The 18,239-nt window shown below is 48.3% G+C and overlaps 1 protein-coding gene across 4 annotated transcripts in view; it reads left to right on the top strand.

The window, feature by feature from the left end:
• The window catches only part of LOC146839435 (uncharacterized), a 141,238-nt gene that overhangs the window by 4,167 nt on the left and 118,832 nt on the right, over positions 1–18,239 (top strand). The window contains exon 1 of one of the 4 annotated variants that reach the window (XM_085651489.1): positions 16,121–16,355. The exons of 2 other annotated variants lie outside the window; for them this stretch is intronic. Coding sequence is in view for 1 of the 2 variants with exons in the window: in XM_085651487.1 (XP_085507613.1) it covers positions 16,334–16,355 (22 nt within the window). In the remaining variant the exon portion in view is untranslated. Of the gene's footprint in view, positions 1–16,120; positions 16,356–18,239 lie in introns of those variants that run through there. One more of the 4 variants, XM_085651487.1, reaches the window with a different exon arrangement.

Raw genomic sequence — 18,239 nt, 5'->3', positions numbered from 1 at the left:
AGTAGGACTTAGTCATCCTGAATGTTAGGCACCATATTACAGACAGTGCGCGCTGCCTGAATCAGACAGATTCGCTAAGCTGGTATGCCTGAGGGGTTCTTCCTCAGAGGGAACTGAGCGTGCAAAATTCCCACAAGGAATAAGGGATACATGGCACCATTGTCACACAAGCTATGAACACTCCTGTGCGTCATGATTTAGCATGCATAGGGACTGTTCTAAGGTTGAGTATAATCCTTCTCACATTAATAGCCACAGTAGGCAGGCAGGTTGGGGGAGGGGTCATCTAGCAAGCGGGCTGCTGTCCCATAGATGGGGCACGCAGGTGTTCAGGCACACACGGTGCTAGAAGGGCGGCGGCTGGTTAGATCAGCAAACAGATGGGGCAAGGTGTGCCACAGTGTCTGAATTCTTTCTGCCCACAGTTGGCACGGGGTGGAGTCATGTGAGGCAGTGGAACTTTCAAGCAGAAGGGTGAATAGTTTATTGTACAGGCCAAAGCTGATCCAGGCTAACGTCTAGGGCTATCGTGAGATAGATGGGGTTCATTTATCACTGGTAGGGATGTAACCCTTTCTTCTAGATTTGCTGGAGGCTCTAGAGAGAAGAGGTTGCAGGTAAGACCATAGCTGTTTTGGTGGGGGACTCTGGTGGCGACGGTGGCCACCTCCAGAGCAGTGGCGGAGTTACAGGGTGATCTGGAAGCAAATGGGCACCGAAGAGTACCTCTGTGCAGCACCATAGGGGGTGCCAGAGCTAGAGCCCAGGAGCCTCATGGGAGGTTCCTGGAAAACCATGTCGGCGCCCCATTAGTCCTTTGGGCGGTTGTGGGCCTAAACAACCAGGGGCTTGCCTTGCTACGCTCTGCCCTGAAAGGGGCGTGAGTAATAAGGGACCATGTGTCACGTGATCCGGGGAGAGGATCACCAGAAGGGGCAGCACAGATGGGGATCGCCCCAGTGCTGCTTGGCTCATCAGGCGGCCCAGATGGTTGCCTGCCCTTGGATCGCCCGTAAGATAACCCACCATATTACATAACGTTGTATGTAATAAACCTGCAGCAGTTTTCCCAAAACAAAATCTGTGTGGTGTGTACTTATTTGCAAGCATGCTATGTGCTGGGCGGTGGGGAGTGTTGCCATGATGGTGCTATGCCTGCCACTGCTTATGACCGACAGCCTCCCCCGTCCACAGTCTGCCTGCCTGCAACTTTTCTTTCTCCTTGCCCTGCCATGTTTGCTCTTCCGTTAACAGCCCCCTGGTGCCTGTACCATCCCTGGTTGTTGCCTTCTGACTGCCAGTGCCCACTGGCCTGTATATCCTTGCAGTCTCCCTGTATCTGCCTTGTTTGCCTGCACCTCCCTCTGACTGTTCGCCAGCCTGTATCTCTGTAGGCATGCCTGTCCACCCCTCCCCTCTGCCTACGCCTTCTTATGAGTGCCAATAACTTATACCACTTGTCTGCCTCGAGTCCTGCCCTCCACTCCCCCCCCCCCCCCCCCACCCCCCATGGCAGCCAGCATGCCTGTATTCTCAGTCTCTGCCCTCCTCACCCTCTGATGTGTTCTCTCCACCCCCCTTTCTCTGAGGCCCTCATGAGTGAGTGCTGCGCTTTACAAATCCCTGATTGATTCATTGCCTGAGGCTCTGTTTGCTGGTGCTGCATCCCAGCACCCAAGTCTGCCTGCCTGGCAGCTGCTCCATGTACCTCTGAGTGTGTGCCTGCCTAGATCTGCTGCTCACTGCCTGCCTGCTACTCTTTCTGCCTGCCTTTGAAGGCCAACCTAAGACTGCCTGGCACCTACTCTCTGACTGCATCACTGTGTGTGTGCCTGCCTACATCTTCCGCTCACTGCCTGCCTGCTACTCTTTCTGCCTGCCTGTCACGGTGCACCTCTGCCTCCCTGGCAGCTCCTCACTGTGACTCTATCACTTTGTGTGTGCCTCTACATGCGCCGCTCAGTGCTGCCTGCTACTCTTTCTGCCTGCCTTAGAAGGCCCACCTAAGACTGCCTGGCACCTACTCTCTAACTGCATCTCTTTGTGTGTGCCTGCCTACATTTGCCGCTCAGAGCTGCCTGCTACTCTTTCTGCCTGCCTTTGAAGGCCCACCTAAGACTGCCTGGCACCTACTCTCTGACTGCATCTCTTTGTGTGTGCCTGCCTACATTTGCCGCTCACTGCCTGCCTGCTACTCTTTCTGCCTGCCTTTGAAGGCCCACCTAAGACTGCCTGGCACCTACTCTCTGACTGCATCTCTTTGTGTGTGCCTGCATCAGCCGCTCACTGCCTGCCTGCTACTCTTTCTGCCTGCCTTTGAAGGTGCACCTCTGAGTGCCTGGCAGTTGTACTTCCTACGAGCTGTGTGCCAGTGTCGGCCATAGCTCTGTGTTTAGTCTCTGATAAACATATAACACCAACCGCAGAGGAAAGGAGGGAACAGGAGGGCCGTAGCGTGCAGGGACTGACAGCTCACAAGTTGCACTTGCAACAAAGTCCTACTGAGCCATGTTGCAGGGCATCCGGAAACTATACAATGAAAGCGAAAGCAAAATCTGTGTGTGTAGACCAAGGGCCTGTAACCTTTTCTGTAGTGAGAGCTACTTGTGATCAGTGAAAATCATTGTGAGCTATTGAAGGTCGAGCCGCTCGTGCAAAGTTATCAGACACCCCCACGCTCAGTTTCATTGATAAAGTCTGATGTCCATAGGGTTTGAACAAAATACTTTGACTAGGAGCACTCTGACAGGGCTCCCATGCGTGTCAGCGCGAGTGTGGTCTTTGGGGATGTATGAACATGTGTGTGAATGAATGGGATATATGTGTATGTGTGGACGAGAGCCTGTGTTGTATGTACTGGTAGTGCAGGACATAACTTTTGCCATATGTGGCACTGTTACATGTATAACACACAAAACCATTTTTTTGGGGGAGAAAATTAAAGTACCGAAAAATGTTCTGCAAAAAGTGTCAGTATATGGAACATTTTTCTGCACTTTAAATTCCTCCCTCTATAAAAAAAAAAAGAGTACATTTTACAGTTATAAATATGAGCTGTGTCTTCTAACCACAGTGAGCAAAATGCCTGCTGTGTGTAAATGTGAGACTTTGAAGTGGGAGAAAATTAAACTGAAGAGTTAACTTTGTTTATATGGATTCCATAAAACTCATCATTTGCACCCAGTTGCCTTTAGGCAAGGTGCCATATTTGTAAAAGAAAAATACAGCCATTTGCTTAAATGGAATGAATTTAAAGGGAAGACACATGCTTCATAAAATATTGAGATGTAATTGGATTGAAGGAAAGTGGAGAAAAACATTGACTCAATGTTTCATGGAAATATTTTTGCACTAGTTAATTTTCTCCCATTTAAAAAAATGACAGTATGCAGTTATAAATATGGCACAGTGTCTACTGGCCACTGGGAGTAAGAGGCCTACGTTTGTAAATGTGACTGTTTGAAATGGGATCAAATTAAGAAGAAGAGTTAATTTAATCATGAAGTTAACTCTTCATTCTAATTTTCTCCTGTTTAACAGCATCCGGAAACATAATTTTGTTCTTACCCAATATTGAGATGACAAGGGCCTTTTTAAAATTTGTTTTTATTTTTTATAGATATAAACACCCTCAGTGCTTCAGTTCTTGACCTCTGTGCCCCGGGTCACAAATCTGACTGCGCCCTGCTCATTATCAGGCCCTGCTATCTGCAGCCTGATGATAATAGTGTACAATCAACTCAGTGTTCCCTCAACTCTAGAAGGAAAATGTGACCCTGAGCTTACTTAAAAATGAACTGAAGGCTGAGAGCCAGTCTGAAGGAGGCTGTGAGCTACTGGTAGCTCGCGATCGACTGAGAGATTCACTGTCTCCAAACAGCGTGGACTGAGTAAACTCTCTCCATAGAGTAAACAGTGTTTACAGAACCCACTTGTGTACTCCTATCCAGTTCACTTCTCACTGTAGGTTTGGTGCCTGTGAAGAGTTGTCTGTAAAAGGCCATTAGATATGTAACTGAAGTCGAGTATCTGGAGGCCCTTGGTCCTGTCTGAACAGTCGTGTACAGATTGACCCCCTTGTGCAGGAGGAGTTAACCATCTATCTGCGGTTGATTCATAATTTGAACTCAGCTGCCCGTGAAGTGTATGGCATAGGGTCAATTCTGCACATAACACAAGCTTGCTGCACCTAAGGGGGTTGTATGTGTGATGGCATTAATGGTGCTTTATTTTATTCTGAGCTCTTTTGTAGTTACTTTCAGATCTCTAACGCAAAACTGCTTTTTAGAGTAATGTGTACAAAGGAAGCTTGGATGATGTCATCAGTGATGTTATAAAACATGTCACGAGTGATGTAATATGTGAGGCAATAAGCAGTGTATGGTGGGGGCAAAAGTTACAGTTTGGCTCTACTAGCTATAACTGGTGAATTTCTGTGTTGTTTTTTTCTGTCCAAAAGGTTATGTTGGCACGAACACATTCAACTGACTATAACGTCACTTTAACCTTTATTTTCAGTGAAGTTGTAGTTTTTTTTTTATTTGTACATAAAGTAATATTTTCTTCTCATATGTTAGACCTGGCCTCCTTGATGTGGTTTCCCCTAACTCTTTGCCTCCCGTTTTGCATACACGGGACAGTAGTCCGGATGAGTCGAGGTGTCTGGAAGGTTTCTGAAAGCAGGTGTGATTGTAGAGGGTTCCTGGTCCAGCGTTTTGTAGTGCCGTGAAAGTGGGGTGAGGAGTTTGAATTGTGCTGATTTGTGAATGTGGAGCCTGTGAAGCACTTTCAGGTGTGGTGTGATGCGAGTGCAACGTGGGAGGTTGAGAATGTGGCTGCCACGTTCGTGATCGGTTGTAGTCTTCTGGTAATTTTTTTTTCCCCCCATTTGTTTCTTAGTTTTTAATGAGGTTGTTCCCATAATCAAGCTTGGTTGTGACAAGGGCATGAGTGACTGTTTTCTGGGTGCTGATTGGGAGCCATCCTATGCTTTCTCAGCATCTTCAGGGTATGGAAGCATGAGGCGGGGGCAGCGTTGATTTGGACAGTCCTGTGGAGTTTGTTGTCGACTGCCAAGGGTCTTGGCGTGGTGGTGGGTATAGGTGTCGGCCCTAGCTGTGTTGGCCACCAGGTGGAGTCCCACGGTGAAGGGCTGTTCCCGAAGATCACTATTTCGTTCTTGCTGGTGCTCCACTTGAGACGGTTGTCTTAATGCAGTGTGTGATTTCAGTTTGTTTGTGCGCATGTTGTATAGCAGTGCTTGTATTGCGACACCCTCAGTCGGTCCCGGGTTTGTGGCCAGCAGCATTTGCATACTGGGGTCTTTGACTCCAAAGTTGCCATTGTTCTTGGTGTTTGCTGGTCTCTGTGAGTTTGCTAGTGTGTGTGCGTTATTTGATGTGTTTGTATTGTCTCCACTGGGTGTAAACCATGTCAGTCCATTTCAGGGTACCTGATGGTAGCCACGTTGGCATAGTGCTGCTTTTCGGCTTTTTTCTTACCTCTCCTGCCCCTCTGCCTAGAGCCCGAAGCATGCTGGGACTTGTAGGCCCAGGCTTGTATAGGGCAAAGAACTACTCCAGAGTAGGTGGGTTTTTTCTGAACAGCTGCTCCTTTAAGACTTTTTAGCATCTGTATTTCTAGTTCTTGCGTGCACTGAATGTGGCCCCTCTTCCTGGCAGTGGTTGCCCTCTTCCTGGCAGTGGTTGCCCACCACACAGGCTTGTTGGCCTTCTACCAGCGGTTTGGCAACACTTTTATAAACAAAGTCGGCTGTGGGAAATCACCGGATTGTGCAACGTGTTGAGGAAAGGTCGAAGCAATAAAAATCAGGAAAACAAACTTTATAGTGGAACATGAAGGAGGCTGGAGTTACACGGCCTCCGAGCTGGAAAATTGATTCTGACCAAGACTTTTAGAAAAGGGTTTATCCCGATTATGGCTTTAGAGGTCCCCTAACAGCTCTTCCAGCCCGATCAACACCTCCGTGCTCCCAGCTGCCACCATCCGGCTTGTGGAGGACTTCCGCCGTGGCGGAGAACCTATGTGCCAATACCAGCGAACAAGTAAGAGGGACAATGAAAGAGAACAAAAAAACAAGCATTTGCAATGCAACAGGTCCCGCATTTGTAAGAGGTTGAGCTATTGGCATTATAAAATAATAAAGTGTTTCGGTTTGGAGTGTAGTGGATGTATGGTGTGTGGAGTGGAATTATGTGGGTTGTATTGGAAGTGTTAGTTGTGGTATGTTGTGTAAATCTGTGGTGTGTATTTGGAGGTATGTAGTGTGCTGTGGAACAGTATTGTGTATTTGAATTAAAAGCTAGTTTCTGCTCCAGTGAAGACTTGGCTTGGCAGGACTGTTCCCATGAGGCATAGGGTGAAGACTGCTTTGCATAAGGCTGGGTCTGAACTGGAGAGGCGATGTGAGCTAAAGAACGATGATGGATTCAACCCAGATCTCTGACTGGGGGTGAGTGTCTAAAAAGTTTCAGTGCTCCATCCATCATCTCCTTGTGTTTATTTGAAATAAAACACAGAAATTCTCCAGTTATAGCTAGCAGAGTTAACTGTAGCTTGCGCCCCTGCCATGCACTGCATATGACCTCACATATTACATCACTGATGACACCTCCGTGCACACACACCACCCCCCACCCTGCTGGTTTACACCTGCGAGCACAGGTAAGGACACCAGCGAGGGTGGAGGGGGTGGACTCTTCACACCCGTCAGCACTGCCCCCTGCTGGTTTGTACCCCCTGGCAGTGGCAAAGCCATGGGTATAAATATGTAAACAAATCATGCTTCGTGTGTTTGTGTTCCGTAGCGCTTACAGCAGTTACTATGCGCTTTGTGTCACCCGGGCACGTATTGGCGGGAAGTAGAGCAGAGCATCGGGCGTCATACCGCCGGTGGCATGCAGCATGGTGCAAGCAAAGACTACCCCATGCGGTGCTGGGTGGGCTGCGGGCTGTGCCCTCCGAACCCTACTAGGATGTCCCCTCATAGCGTCGGTGCCCCTCCCTCCACTGTGTGTATAGGTCGAACCTCTCTGTAGTCGGGTAGCCTTGGCTTTTAGTTCTTTAGAATCCGAGCTAGGAGCAATGTTTAGTTCTATGTGAATTTGTTAAAATCCGCAAATTAAACAGGAAATGCTAGATTGTGGCAGACGCTCCGAGTTCACTCCCAGACGCCTGCAGCTCCAGCGAACCTCGGTTTTGGCAGTTGGGTTTGTGTGTGCTTTGAAAATCTGAAGGAAATGGAAGATTCGTGAATGTACGATGTTTTTCTAGTCGCAGCGATCATGTGCGAGCAGCTGCTGAGGACTTTTACGAAGAGCCACGTTGCTCCTTTCTTTTTGCTTCGCAGCGCTAGAGTCTGAGCGCTGCTTTTATCGTTGAGACAGGAGGACGTCCAACGGTCACTTCTATCGGAGGAGGTTGTATCGCCCAAGTCTGGAGCCATTCCTGCCCCCCCCCCCCCCCTTCACTCAGTGGGCCCCTACTCTCTCTCCCCTTTACATGCCTGCACCTCCCCAGCATATGCGGCTGCCCGCAGAGGCGCAACTAGAGCCAAATTTCGGGGGGGGGGGGGGGGGGGGGAGGGTGCGCTAAGAAATATTTCGGGGGGGGGGGGCTGAATCTTTAAGCAATAGGCAGAGTGGAGCTGCAGGGGCTCTAAGAAGGTGTGAAACAACAGCGAGGCCTCATTAACATGCAAAAGGTCTTTTAAAGACCTGTGAAGTGCTCGGGTGCGGCTGTGTGCGTGCCCAGGAAGCTGTCACATCCCGGGCTGCCACACACGACGGGCGGGGGGGGGGGGGCTGAAGCCCTTTGAGTCCAATGGGTGTTGCGCTTGGCAGGAGGTCACTCAGAGGGCAGCCCTCTAGTGGCATCGGGCACCCCACAACCTACCCCCTCTAGGGGGCAGGGACTCTGATGGAGTCCCCTTCCTTGGCGCGGGCAGTGCCGCGTCATGTCCGGTGCACAAGGCATGGTGAGGGGTATATAGGTCCCCCCACCACGATGACGGCCTCTTTGTTGCACCGGACACGCCACAGTCGCTGCCTCGCTGGACACGCCGTCTGTAATGGCTGTACATGAATGAATGTCTGAATTCACTATTCCGATAACGGGCATCGCTCCATCCTTCGGCAGACCTCAGCGGGTAGTTATGTCCTTTGACTTTGAGGAGCGACTCTTTCAATGCTTTTCTCCATAGAACTATTCTCGCCAACTTGTTTCAGTAGTGGATGGTGCCTTTGTCTCAAATCCATCAATACTTAACTGACTATTGGGTGACTCGCTGTCCACTGGTCCTTGTTCAAGACCGTCTCATGGCACCCGAGTTAATCATGGACCATGTAGGTATCAATTGTTTCAATATCCGTTTGGCCTGGGCAATCAACCCAATCGGTGTAGCGAGTGACCACCCAGTTGGTCATGGTTTGCCTGCCCTATACTAGCGCTCGTGCATGTCAGTGGGGACAAGGTGGGGCGCTCCAGTGAGGTCCATCTTCTCTTTAGTTTTGTTGGTTTTGAAGTAGGCAGGAACTGTACTTCTCCCCTCAGGGGGCTTTGAACCGTAGCAGGCTCATCTTGGATGTGGCACGGCTGTGTCCGGCTGTTTTTTGGTATTATATCAAGGTGGTAAGGATGGAATTTGCACATTCTTTCACCTTTAAAAGAGTCGCTTGTTTGCCCCCCCCCATTCCCCCCCCCCCGGGTGTATGTCGGGATTGCGATATCATGGGGGTTACTGGTTTGTGGCCGAGTTTCGGGGAAGGGGCCCTTTGGCCAGTTCATGCATGATGCAGAGGTTTCCTGGCGGTTCTGATTTGGCATTAATGCTTTAGACCTCTATTCGGACCGCAGCTCTTTAGACCACTACCTACATGCCACGTTATTTAGTATAACATCGGTTGCCTGGCAACGCAGTGCTTGTTGCACAAGCCAGGGTGGAGCTTGCCTTTCTTTGAAGGGAGACATTTAATGCTTGTTCAAACACATAGGGTGACAGTCCCACCATTTCAGAATGGAAGCATTTTCAATATGCTACACAGCGAAGCCAGAATTGTGGCTTCAGTTATATGCTACAACTAACAAGCATTGTTAAGCGACTGGTACTGGCGTGTTGTAGGGTGGGTGTAGGGTGGCCTGGTATGATATATCGTGAGGCAATGTCAGAAGCCGCAAAGCACCAGCCGGCAGCACACTAAGCTTAGCACCTACCCAAAGCTTAGGCCTTTATGAGGAACACCTGCGGCTCCATTTAGTAACAGGCACAGATATACACTGGGGGGCATTCCTCTGCAACCAAGGGCAGGTTTCAGGTGGCTTCAGTTACGACATATTCACCCGCACTTTAGCCAGGGCAGCAGGCAGGTGGTGTAGTTGTCATCTAACAAGCATGCGGTGGTGCTAAATAGTCATGTAAACGCTTTGTTTGAGCCTAATGTTGACAGGGTATTATTGACCATTCGGGATTCTAATAATTAGGAAAGTGCAGGCATTTGCTCTGAATGTTCCCGTATGGTTCCCACAGACTTGTCTGCCCCCTGGTTTATCCGTCTAGGGCTTAGAACTTGAAGGGGCATTTTCTGCCCCGGTGTCCCAAACTCGTTGATAGTCAACGCTGGGGTTAGATGTACCATGAAGGGCCGGATTACTACTGGGGTTTTCCCTAAGTTTTGGGGTCAAACTAGATGGGAGCATTAAGTTTACATGCCCTATGGAGGATCCAGCTTTCCTTCAATCCAAGCATGGGCAGTTAGCGATAGTTAAGCTTCAGCGTGTGGGTAACAGACACTGGCTCTTCACCAACATCGTGTCCCGGGGGCACACGCACTGCACAAACACAGAGCTTCAACCACAGGGGTGCCAAGTAGCATAAACCAGTAAATAGGTTTAAGAGGTGTGTCTCTGGCCTTACAGCGGTGTGAAGCCAACTCCATTTAGAGGTACGCCCAGGTGGAACTTGGGTGCTTCTTCAGGTTCTCATGACCTATGCGGTTTGTGGTGTCTCCCAGCGGGTCCACTGGAAGTGTACTGCAGCTAGCATGTAACAGGGAACCCGGTATTCCGACACTTGTACCACGCTGCTGTCCCAACTATTGCTGTAACAAGGTGTCGGGCACAATGGGCTACTATGTCAATAGAACACTTGGCATGTCCAGTGTGCAACTAAACCTAAACTTTAACACTTTAACCGAGCAGATAATTTTCCCTACCGGGGATGCTCCAGGTTGGCAGTGGGTACCCCCCCCCGCTATTTGGGAATATTCTAGGATGGGATAAAGTAGGACTTAGTCATCCTGAATGTTAGGCACCATATTACAGACAGTGCGCGCTGCCTGAATCAGACAGATTCGCTAAGCTGGTATGCCTGAGGGGTTCTTCCTCAGAGGGAACTGAGCGTGCAAAATTCCCACAAGGAATAAGGGATACATGGCACCATTGTCACACAAGCTATGAACACTCCTGTGCGTCATGATTTAGCATGCATAGGGACTGTTCTAAGGTTGAGTATAATCCTTCTCACATTAATAGCCACAGTAGGCAGGCAGGTTGGGGGAGGGGTCATCTAGCAAGCGGGCTGCTGTCCCATAGATGGGGCACGCAGGTGTTCAGGCACACACGGTGCTAGAAGGGCGGCGGCTGGTTAGATCAGCAAACAGATGGGGCAAGGTGTGCCACAGTGTCTGAATTCTTTCTGCCCACAGTTGGCACGGGGTGGAGTCATGTGAGGCAGTGGAACTTTCAAGCAGAAGGGTGAATAGTTTATTGTACAGGCCAAAGCTGATCCAGGCTAACGTCTAGGGCTATCGTGAGATAGATGGGGTTCATTTATCACTGGTAGGGATGTAACCCTTTCTTCTAGATTTGCTGGAGGCTCTAGAGAGAAGAGGTTGCAGGTAAGACCATAGCTGTTTTGGTGGGGGACTCTGGTGGCGACGGTGGCCACCTCCAGAGCAGTGGCGGAGTTACAGGGTGATCTGGAAGCAAATGGGCACCGAAGAGTACCTCTGTGCAGCACCATAGGGGGTGCCAGAGCTAGAGCCCAGGAGCCTCATGGGAGGTTCCTGGAAAACCATGTCGGCGCCCCATTAGTCCTTTGGGCGGTTGTGGGCCTAAACAACCAGGGGCTTGCCTTGCTACGCTCTGCCCTGAAAGGGGCGTGAGTAATAAGGGACCATGTGTCACGTGATCCGGGGAGAGGATCACCAGAAGGGGCAGCACAGATGGGGATCGCCCCAGTGCTGCTTGGCTCATCAGGCGGCCCAGATGGTTGCCTGCCCTTGGATCGCCCGTAAGATAACCCACCATATTACATAACGTTGTATGTAATAAACCTGCAGCAGTTTTCCCAAAACAAAATCTGTGTGGTGTGTACTTATTTGCAAGCATGCTATGTGCTGGGCGGTGGGGAGTGTTGCCATGATGGTGCTATGCCTGCCACTGCTTATGACCGACAGCCTCCCCCGTCCACAGTCTGCCTGCCTGCAACTTTTCTTTCTCCTTGCCCTGCCATGTTTGCTCTTCCGTTAACAGCCCCCTGGTGCCTGTACCATCCCTGGTTGTTGCCTTCTGACTGCCAGTGCCCACTGGCCTGTATATCCTTGCAGTCTCCCTGTATCTGCCATGTTTGCCTGCACCTCCCTCTGACTGTTCGCCAGCCTGTATCTCTGTAGGCATGCCTGTCCACCCCTCCCCTCTGCCTACGCCTTCTTATGAGTGCCAATAACTTATACCACTTGTCTGCCTCGAGTCCTGCCCTCCACTCCCCCCCCCCCACCCCCCATGGCAGCCAGCATGCCTGTATTCTCAGTCTCTGCCCTCCTCACCCTCTGATGTGTTCTCTCCACCCCCCTTTCTCTGAGGCCCTCATGAGTGAGTGCTGCGCTTTACAAATCCCTGATTGATTCATTGCCTGAGGCTCTGTTTGCTGGTGCTGCATCCCAGCACCCAAGTCTGCCTGCCTGGCAGCTGCTCCATGTACCTCTGAGTGTGTGCCTGCCTAGATCTGCTGCTCACTGCCTGCCTGCTACTCTTTCTGCCTGCCTTTGAAGGCCAACCTAAGACTGCCTGGCACCTACTCTCTGACTGCATCACTGTGTGTGTGCCTGCCTACATCTTCCGCTCACTGCCTGCCTGCTACTCTTTCTGCCTGCCTGTCACGGTGCACCTCTGCCTCCCTGGCAGCTCCTCACTGTGACTCTATCACTTTGTGTGTGCCTCTACATGCGCCGCTCAGTGCTGCCTGCTACTCTTTCTGCCTGCCTTAGAAGGCCCACCTAAGACTGCCTGGCACCTACTCTCTAACTGCATCTCTTTGTGTGTGCCTGCCTACATTTGCCGCTCAGAGCTGCCTGCTACTCTTTCTGCCTGCCTTTGAAGGCCCACCTAAGACTGCCTGGCACCTACTCTCTGACTGCATCTCTTTGTGTGTGCCTGCCTACATTTGCCGCTCACTGCCTGCCTGCTACTCTTTCTGCCTGCCTTTGAAGGCCCACCTAAGACTGCCTGGCACCTACTCTCTGACTGCATCTCTTTGTGTGTGCCTGCATCAGCCGCTCACTGCCTGCCTGCTACTCTTTCTGCCTGCCTTTGAAGGTGCACCTCTGAGTGCCTGGCAGTTGTACTTCCTACGAGCTGTGTGCCAGTGTCGGCCATAGCTCTGTGTTTAGTCTCTGATAAACATATAACACCAACCGCAGAGGAAAGGAGGGAACAGGAGGGCCGTAGCGTGCAGGGACTGACAGCTCACAAGTTGCACTTGCAACAAAGTCCTACTGAGCCATGTTGCAGGGCATCCGGAAACTATACAATGAAAGCGAAAGCAAAATCTGTGTGTGTAGACCAAGGGCCTGTAACCTTTTCTGTAGTGAGAGCTACTTGTGATCAGTGAAAATCATTGTGAGCTATTGAAGGTCGAGCCGCTCGTGCAAAGTTATCAGACACCCCCACGCTCAGTTTCATTGATAAAGTCTGATGTCCATAGGGTTTGAACAAAATACTTTGACTAGGAGCACTCTGACAGGGCTCCCATGCGTGTCAGCGCGAGTGTGGTCTTTGGGGATGTATGAACATGTGTGTGAATGAATGGGATATATGTGTATGTGTGGACGAGAGCCTGTGTTGTATGTACTGGTAGTGCAGGACATAACTTTTGCCATATGTGGCACTGTTACATGTATAACACACAAAACCATTTTTTTGGGGGAGAAAATTAAAGTACCGAAAAATGTTCTGCAAAAAGTGTCAGTATATGGAACATTTTTCTGCACTTTAAATTCCTCCCTCTATAAAAAAAAAAAGAGTACATTTTTCAGTTATAAATATGAGCTGTGTCTTCTAACCACAGTGAGCAAAATGCCTGCTGTGTGTAAATGTGAGACTTTGAAGTGGGAGAAAATTAAACTGAAGAGTTAACTTTGTTTATATGGATTCCATAAAACTCATCATTTGCACCCAGTTGCCTTTAGGCAAGGTGCCATATTTGTAAAAGAAAAATACAGCCATTTGCTTAAATGGAATGAATTTAAAGGGAAGACACATGCTTCATAAAATATTGAGATGTAATTGGATTGAAGGAAAGTGGAGAAAAACATTGACTCAATGTTTCATGGAAATATTTTTGCACTAGTTAATTTTCTCCCATTTAAAAAAATGACAGTATGCAGTTATAAATATGGCACAGTGTCTACTGGCCACTGGGAGTAAGAGGCCTACGTTTGTAAATGTGACTGTTTGAAATGGGATCAAATTAAGAAGAAGAGTTAATTTAATCATGAAGTTAACTCTTCATTCTAATTTTCTCCTGTTTAACAGCATCCGGAAACATAATTTTGTTCTTACCCAATATTGAGATGACAAGGGCCTTTTTAAAATTTGTTTTTATTTTTTATAGATATAAACACCCTCAGTGCTTCAGTTCTTGACCTCTGTGCCCCGGGTCACAAATCTGACTGCGCCCTGCTCATTATCAGGCCCTGCTATCTGCAGCCTGATGATAATAGTGTACAATCAACTCAGTGTTCCCTCAACTCTAGAAGGAAAATGTGACCCTGAGCTTACTTAAAAATGAACTGAAGGCTGAGAGCCAGTCTGAAGGAGGCTGTGAGCTACTGGTAGCTCGCGATCGACTGAGAGATTCACTGTCTCCAAACAGCGTGGACTGAGTAAACTCTCTCCATAGAGTAAACAGTGTTTACAGAACCCACTTGTGTACTCCTATCCAGTTCACTTCTCACTGTAGGTTTGGTGCCTGTGAAGAGTTGTCTGTAAAAGGCCATTAGATATGTAACTGAAGTCGAGTATCTGGAGGCCCTTGGTCCTGTCTGAACAGTCGTGTACAGATTGACCCCCTTGTGCAGGAGGAGTTAACCATCTATCTGCGGTTGATTCATAATTTGAACTCAGCTGCCCGTGAAGTGTATGGCATAGGGTCAATTCTGCACATAACACAAGCTTGCTGCACCTAAGGGGGTTGTATGTGTGATGGCATTAATGGTGCTTTATTTTATTCTGAGCTCTTTTGTAGTTACTTTCAGATCTCTAACGCAAAACTGCTTTTTAGAGTAATGTGTACAAAGGAAGCTTGGATGATGTCATCAGTGATGTTATAAAACATGTCACGAGTGATGTAATATGTGAGGCAATAAGCAGTGTATGGTGGGGGCAAAAGTTACAGTTTGGCTCTACTAGCTATAACTGGTGAATTTCTGTGTTGTTTTTTTCTGTCCAAAAGGTTATGTTGGCACGAACACATTCAACTGACTATAACGTCACTTTAACCTTTATTTTCAGTGAAGTTGTAGTTTTTTTTTTATTTGTACATAAAGTAATATTTTCTTCTCATATGTTAGACCTGGCCTCCTTGATGTGGTTTCCCCTAACTCTTTGCCTCCCGTTTTGCATACACGGGACAGTAGTCCGGATGAGTCGAGGTGTCTGGAAGGTTTCTGAAAGCAGGTGTGATTGTAGAGGGTTCCTGGTCCAGCGTTTTGTAGTGCCGTGAAAGTGGGGTGAGGAGTTTGAATTGTGCTGATTTGTGAATGTGGAGCCTGTGAAGCACTTTCAGGTGTGGTGTGATGCGAGTGCAACGTGGGAGGTTGAGAATGTGGCTGCCACGTTCGTGATCGGTTGTAGTCTTCTGGTAATTTTTTTTTTCCCCCATTTGTTTCTTAGTTTTTAATGAGGTTGTTCCCATAATCAAGCTTGGTTGTGACAAGGGCATGAGTGACTGTTTTCTGGGTGCTGATTGGGAGCCATCCTATGCTTTCTCAGCATCTTCAGGGTATGGAAGCATGAGGCGGGGGCAGCGTTGATTTGGACAGTCCTGTGGAGTTTGTTGTCGACTGCCAAGGGTCTTGGCGTGGTGGTGGGTATAGGTGTCGGCCCTAGCTGTGTTGGCCACCAGGTGGAGTCCCACGGTGAAGGGCTGTTCCCGAAGATCACTATTTCGTTCTTGCTGGTGCTCCACTTGAGACGGTTGTCTTAATGCAGTGTGTGATTTCAGTTTGTTTGTGCGCATGTTGTATAGCAGTGCTTGTATTGCGACACCCTCAGTCGGTCCCGGGTTTGTGGCCAGCAGCATTTGCATACTGGGGTCTTTGACTCCAAAGTTGCCATTGTTCTTGGTGTTTGCTGGTCTCTGTGAGTTTGCTAGTGTGTGTGCGTTATTTGATGTGTTTGTATTGTCTCCACTGGGTGTAAACCATGTCAGTCCATTTCAGGGTACCTGATGGTAGCCACGTTGGCATAGTGCTGCTTTTCGGCTTTTTTCTTACCTCTCCTGCCCCTCTGCCTAGAGCCCGAAGCATGCTGGGACTTGTAGGCCCAGGCTTGTATAGGGCAAAGAACTACTCCAGAGTAGGTGGGTTTTTTCTGAACAGCTGCTCCTTTAAGACTTTTTAGCATCTGTATTTCTAGTTCTTGCGTGCACTGAATGTGGCCCCTCTTCCTGGCAGTGGTTGCCCTCTTCCTGGCAGTGGTTGCCCACCACACAGGCTTGTTGGCCTTCTACCAGCGGTTTGGCAACACTTTTATAAACAAAGTCGGCTGTGGGAAATCACCGGATTGTGCAACGTGTTGAGGAAAGGTCGAAGCAATAAAAATCAGGAAAACAAACTTTATAGTGGAACATGAAGGAGGCTGGAGTTACACGGCCTCCGAGCTGGAAAATTGATTCTGACCAAGACTTTTAGAAAAGGGTTTATCCCGATTATGGCTTTAGAGGTCCCCTAACAGCTCTTCCAGCCCGATCAACACCTCCGTGCTCCCAGCTGCCACCATCCGGCTTGTGGAGGACTTCCGCCGTGGCGGAGAACCTATGTGCCAATACCAGCGAACAAGTAAGAGGGACAATGAAAGAGAACAAAAAAACAAGCATTTGCAATGCAACAGGTCCCGCATTTGTAAGAGGTTGAGCTATTGGCATTATAAAATAATAAAGTGTTTCGGTTTGGAGTGTAGTGGATGTATGGTGTGTGGAGTGGAATTATGTGGGTTGTATTGGAAGTGTTAGTTGTGGTATGTTGTGTAAATCTGTGGTGTGTATTTGGAGGTATGTAGTGTGCTGTGGAACAGTATTGTGTATTTGAATTAAAAGCTAGTTTCTGCTCCAGTGAAGACTTGGCTTGGCAGGACTGTTCCCATGAGGCATAGGGTGAAGACTGCTTTGCATAAGGCTGGGTCTGAACTGGAGAGGCGATGTGAGCTAAAGAACGATGATGGATTCAACCCAGATCTCTGACTGGGGGTGAGTGTCTAAAAAGTTTCAGTGCTCCATCCATCATCTCCTTGTGTTTATTTGAAATAAAACACAGAAATTCTCCAGTTATAGCTAGCAGAGTTAACTGTAGCTTGCGCCCCTGCCATGCACTGCATATGACCTCACATATTACATCACTGATGACATCATCCAATGTATGTGTGTTAGTTTATTTTATAGTTTACATAGTGCCGGGTAACTGCCGTATTACTTTTCTACCTAATGTTGTACAGCTTGTGTCCAGCTAATGGGTGTGAATGTTTACAAAGCGCACATACTCCTATTGCATCATAGGTGTGTAGACGGAGCTAGTGACGCTCGAAGGCGTGTGGTTTCTGAGTTTAAGGATATTTCTTTCCATCTTCTTTGTTTAGTTCCCATCAGCTTTGGCAAAAGCTTTACATATCACAAAAAAGTGTGTATTATGGCCCAATCCTGCCAGCCTGCGTTTGTGGCGATGTAATAATCTGTGCGGCCAAGGAGTTAGTAAGTGTTGCCAACTCCGCGTGATACCTATGTCGGGCCATAATACACTCATTCCCGGTACCCGCCTAAGAGGCCGAAGCAGGTAGCGGCCTTGTCTGTCCGCTTGGTGTGGATCCCTGGGGACTACACTGCAACAGAGGATGTAAAGCTTTAGCTAGGAACCAGCGACGTCACTTCCGGTGCAGATGGATGCTGGGAAATTGCCCAGTGTCATTTCTGTAGCGATAGAGGCTCTGAGTTGAAGTGATGTCACTTGCTGTGTAAAGAGTCCGCTTGTCTGGCTTCTTCCTACAAAAGCATTGGCAAGTTCAGTAGGTCTGGCCCTTTGATTGTGTGCTGTAAGTTGGTGATGTAATGAGTCTAAATATTTGTTGTGAATATTTCTATATTTTATTTTTAATTTCTAACTTATTTACAAGTATATGTGTAAAAGAATTTGAAAATAATGTGATATTGCACATTTTGATAGCTGTATAAATTAGTAAGTGAACATGTTAAGAGAGTTATGGCTTGAGAGTGTCCTAAATGTCAGTGTTCACTTCACTTTAGTTGTGGTACATGTGCACAGCGGCCATACACGAACAGTATTATTTCAGTTATGTCAAGGGGCACTCTGGTAGGTGGTTTTCATTAGCAATAATCAATGTACTAATATTGCCCTCCTTGGCTACCTTGCATCACCACCAGCAATGGAAACAAGCATTGGCAATGTCCATGGGTCTGGCTTATAAATGCACTGCCAAGCTAGACCTAAAAAAACATTTAGTTTAACGACTGCCCTCCTGCTATCTGTGCTGCTGCCAGAGACAAACAACATGAATTATCTAGTTATCAAAGACACTAATAACAAGATATCTTTTGTGTGCCCTGAAAGTTCAAGCTCAAGCAGCTGGATAAGTAAAAAAACCAATGACAGCTGCTTGGAGGGAAAGAAGATTTTGTGGAAGCACACCACTTCAGCTCATCAAAAACATGTACT

The sequence above is a fragment of the Triturus cristatus genome, chromosome 4_1 (assembly GCF_964204655.1).
Source record: "Triturus cristatus chromosome 4_1, aTriCri1.1, whole genome shotgun sequence".
NCBI classification, from domain to species: Eukaryota; Metazoa; Chordata; class Amphibia; order Caudata; family Salamandridae; genus Triturus; species Triturus cristatus.
Note: the sequence above shows the minus strand (reverse complement) of the source record. Positions and strands in the feature narration are given on the sequence as shown.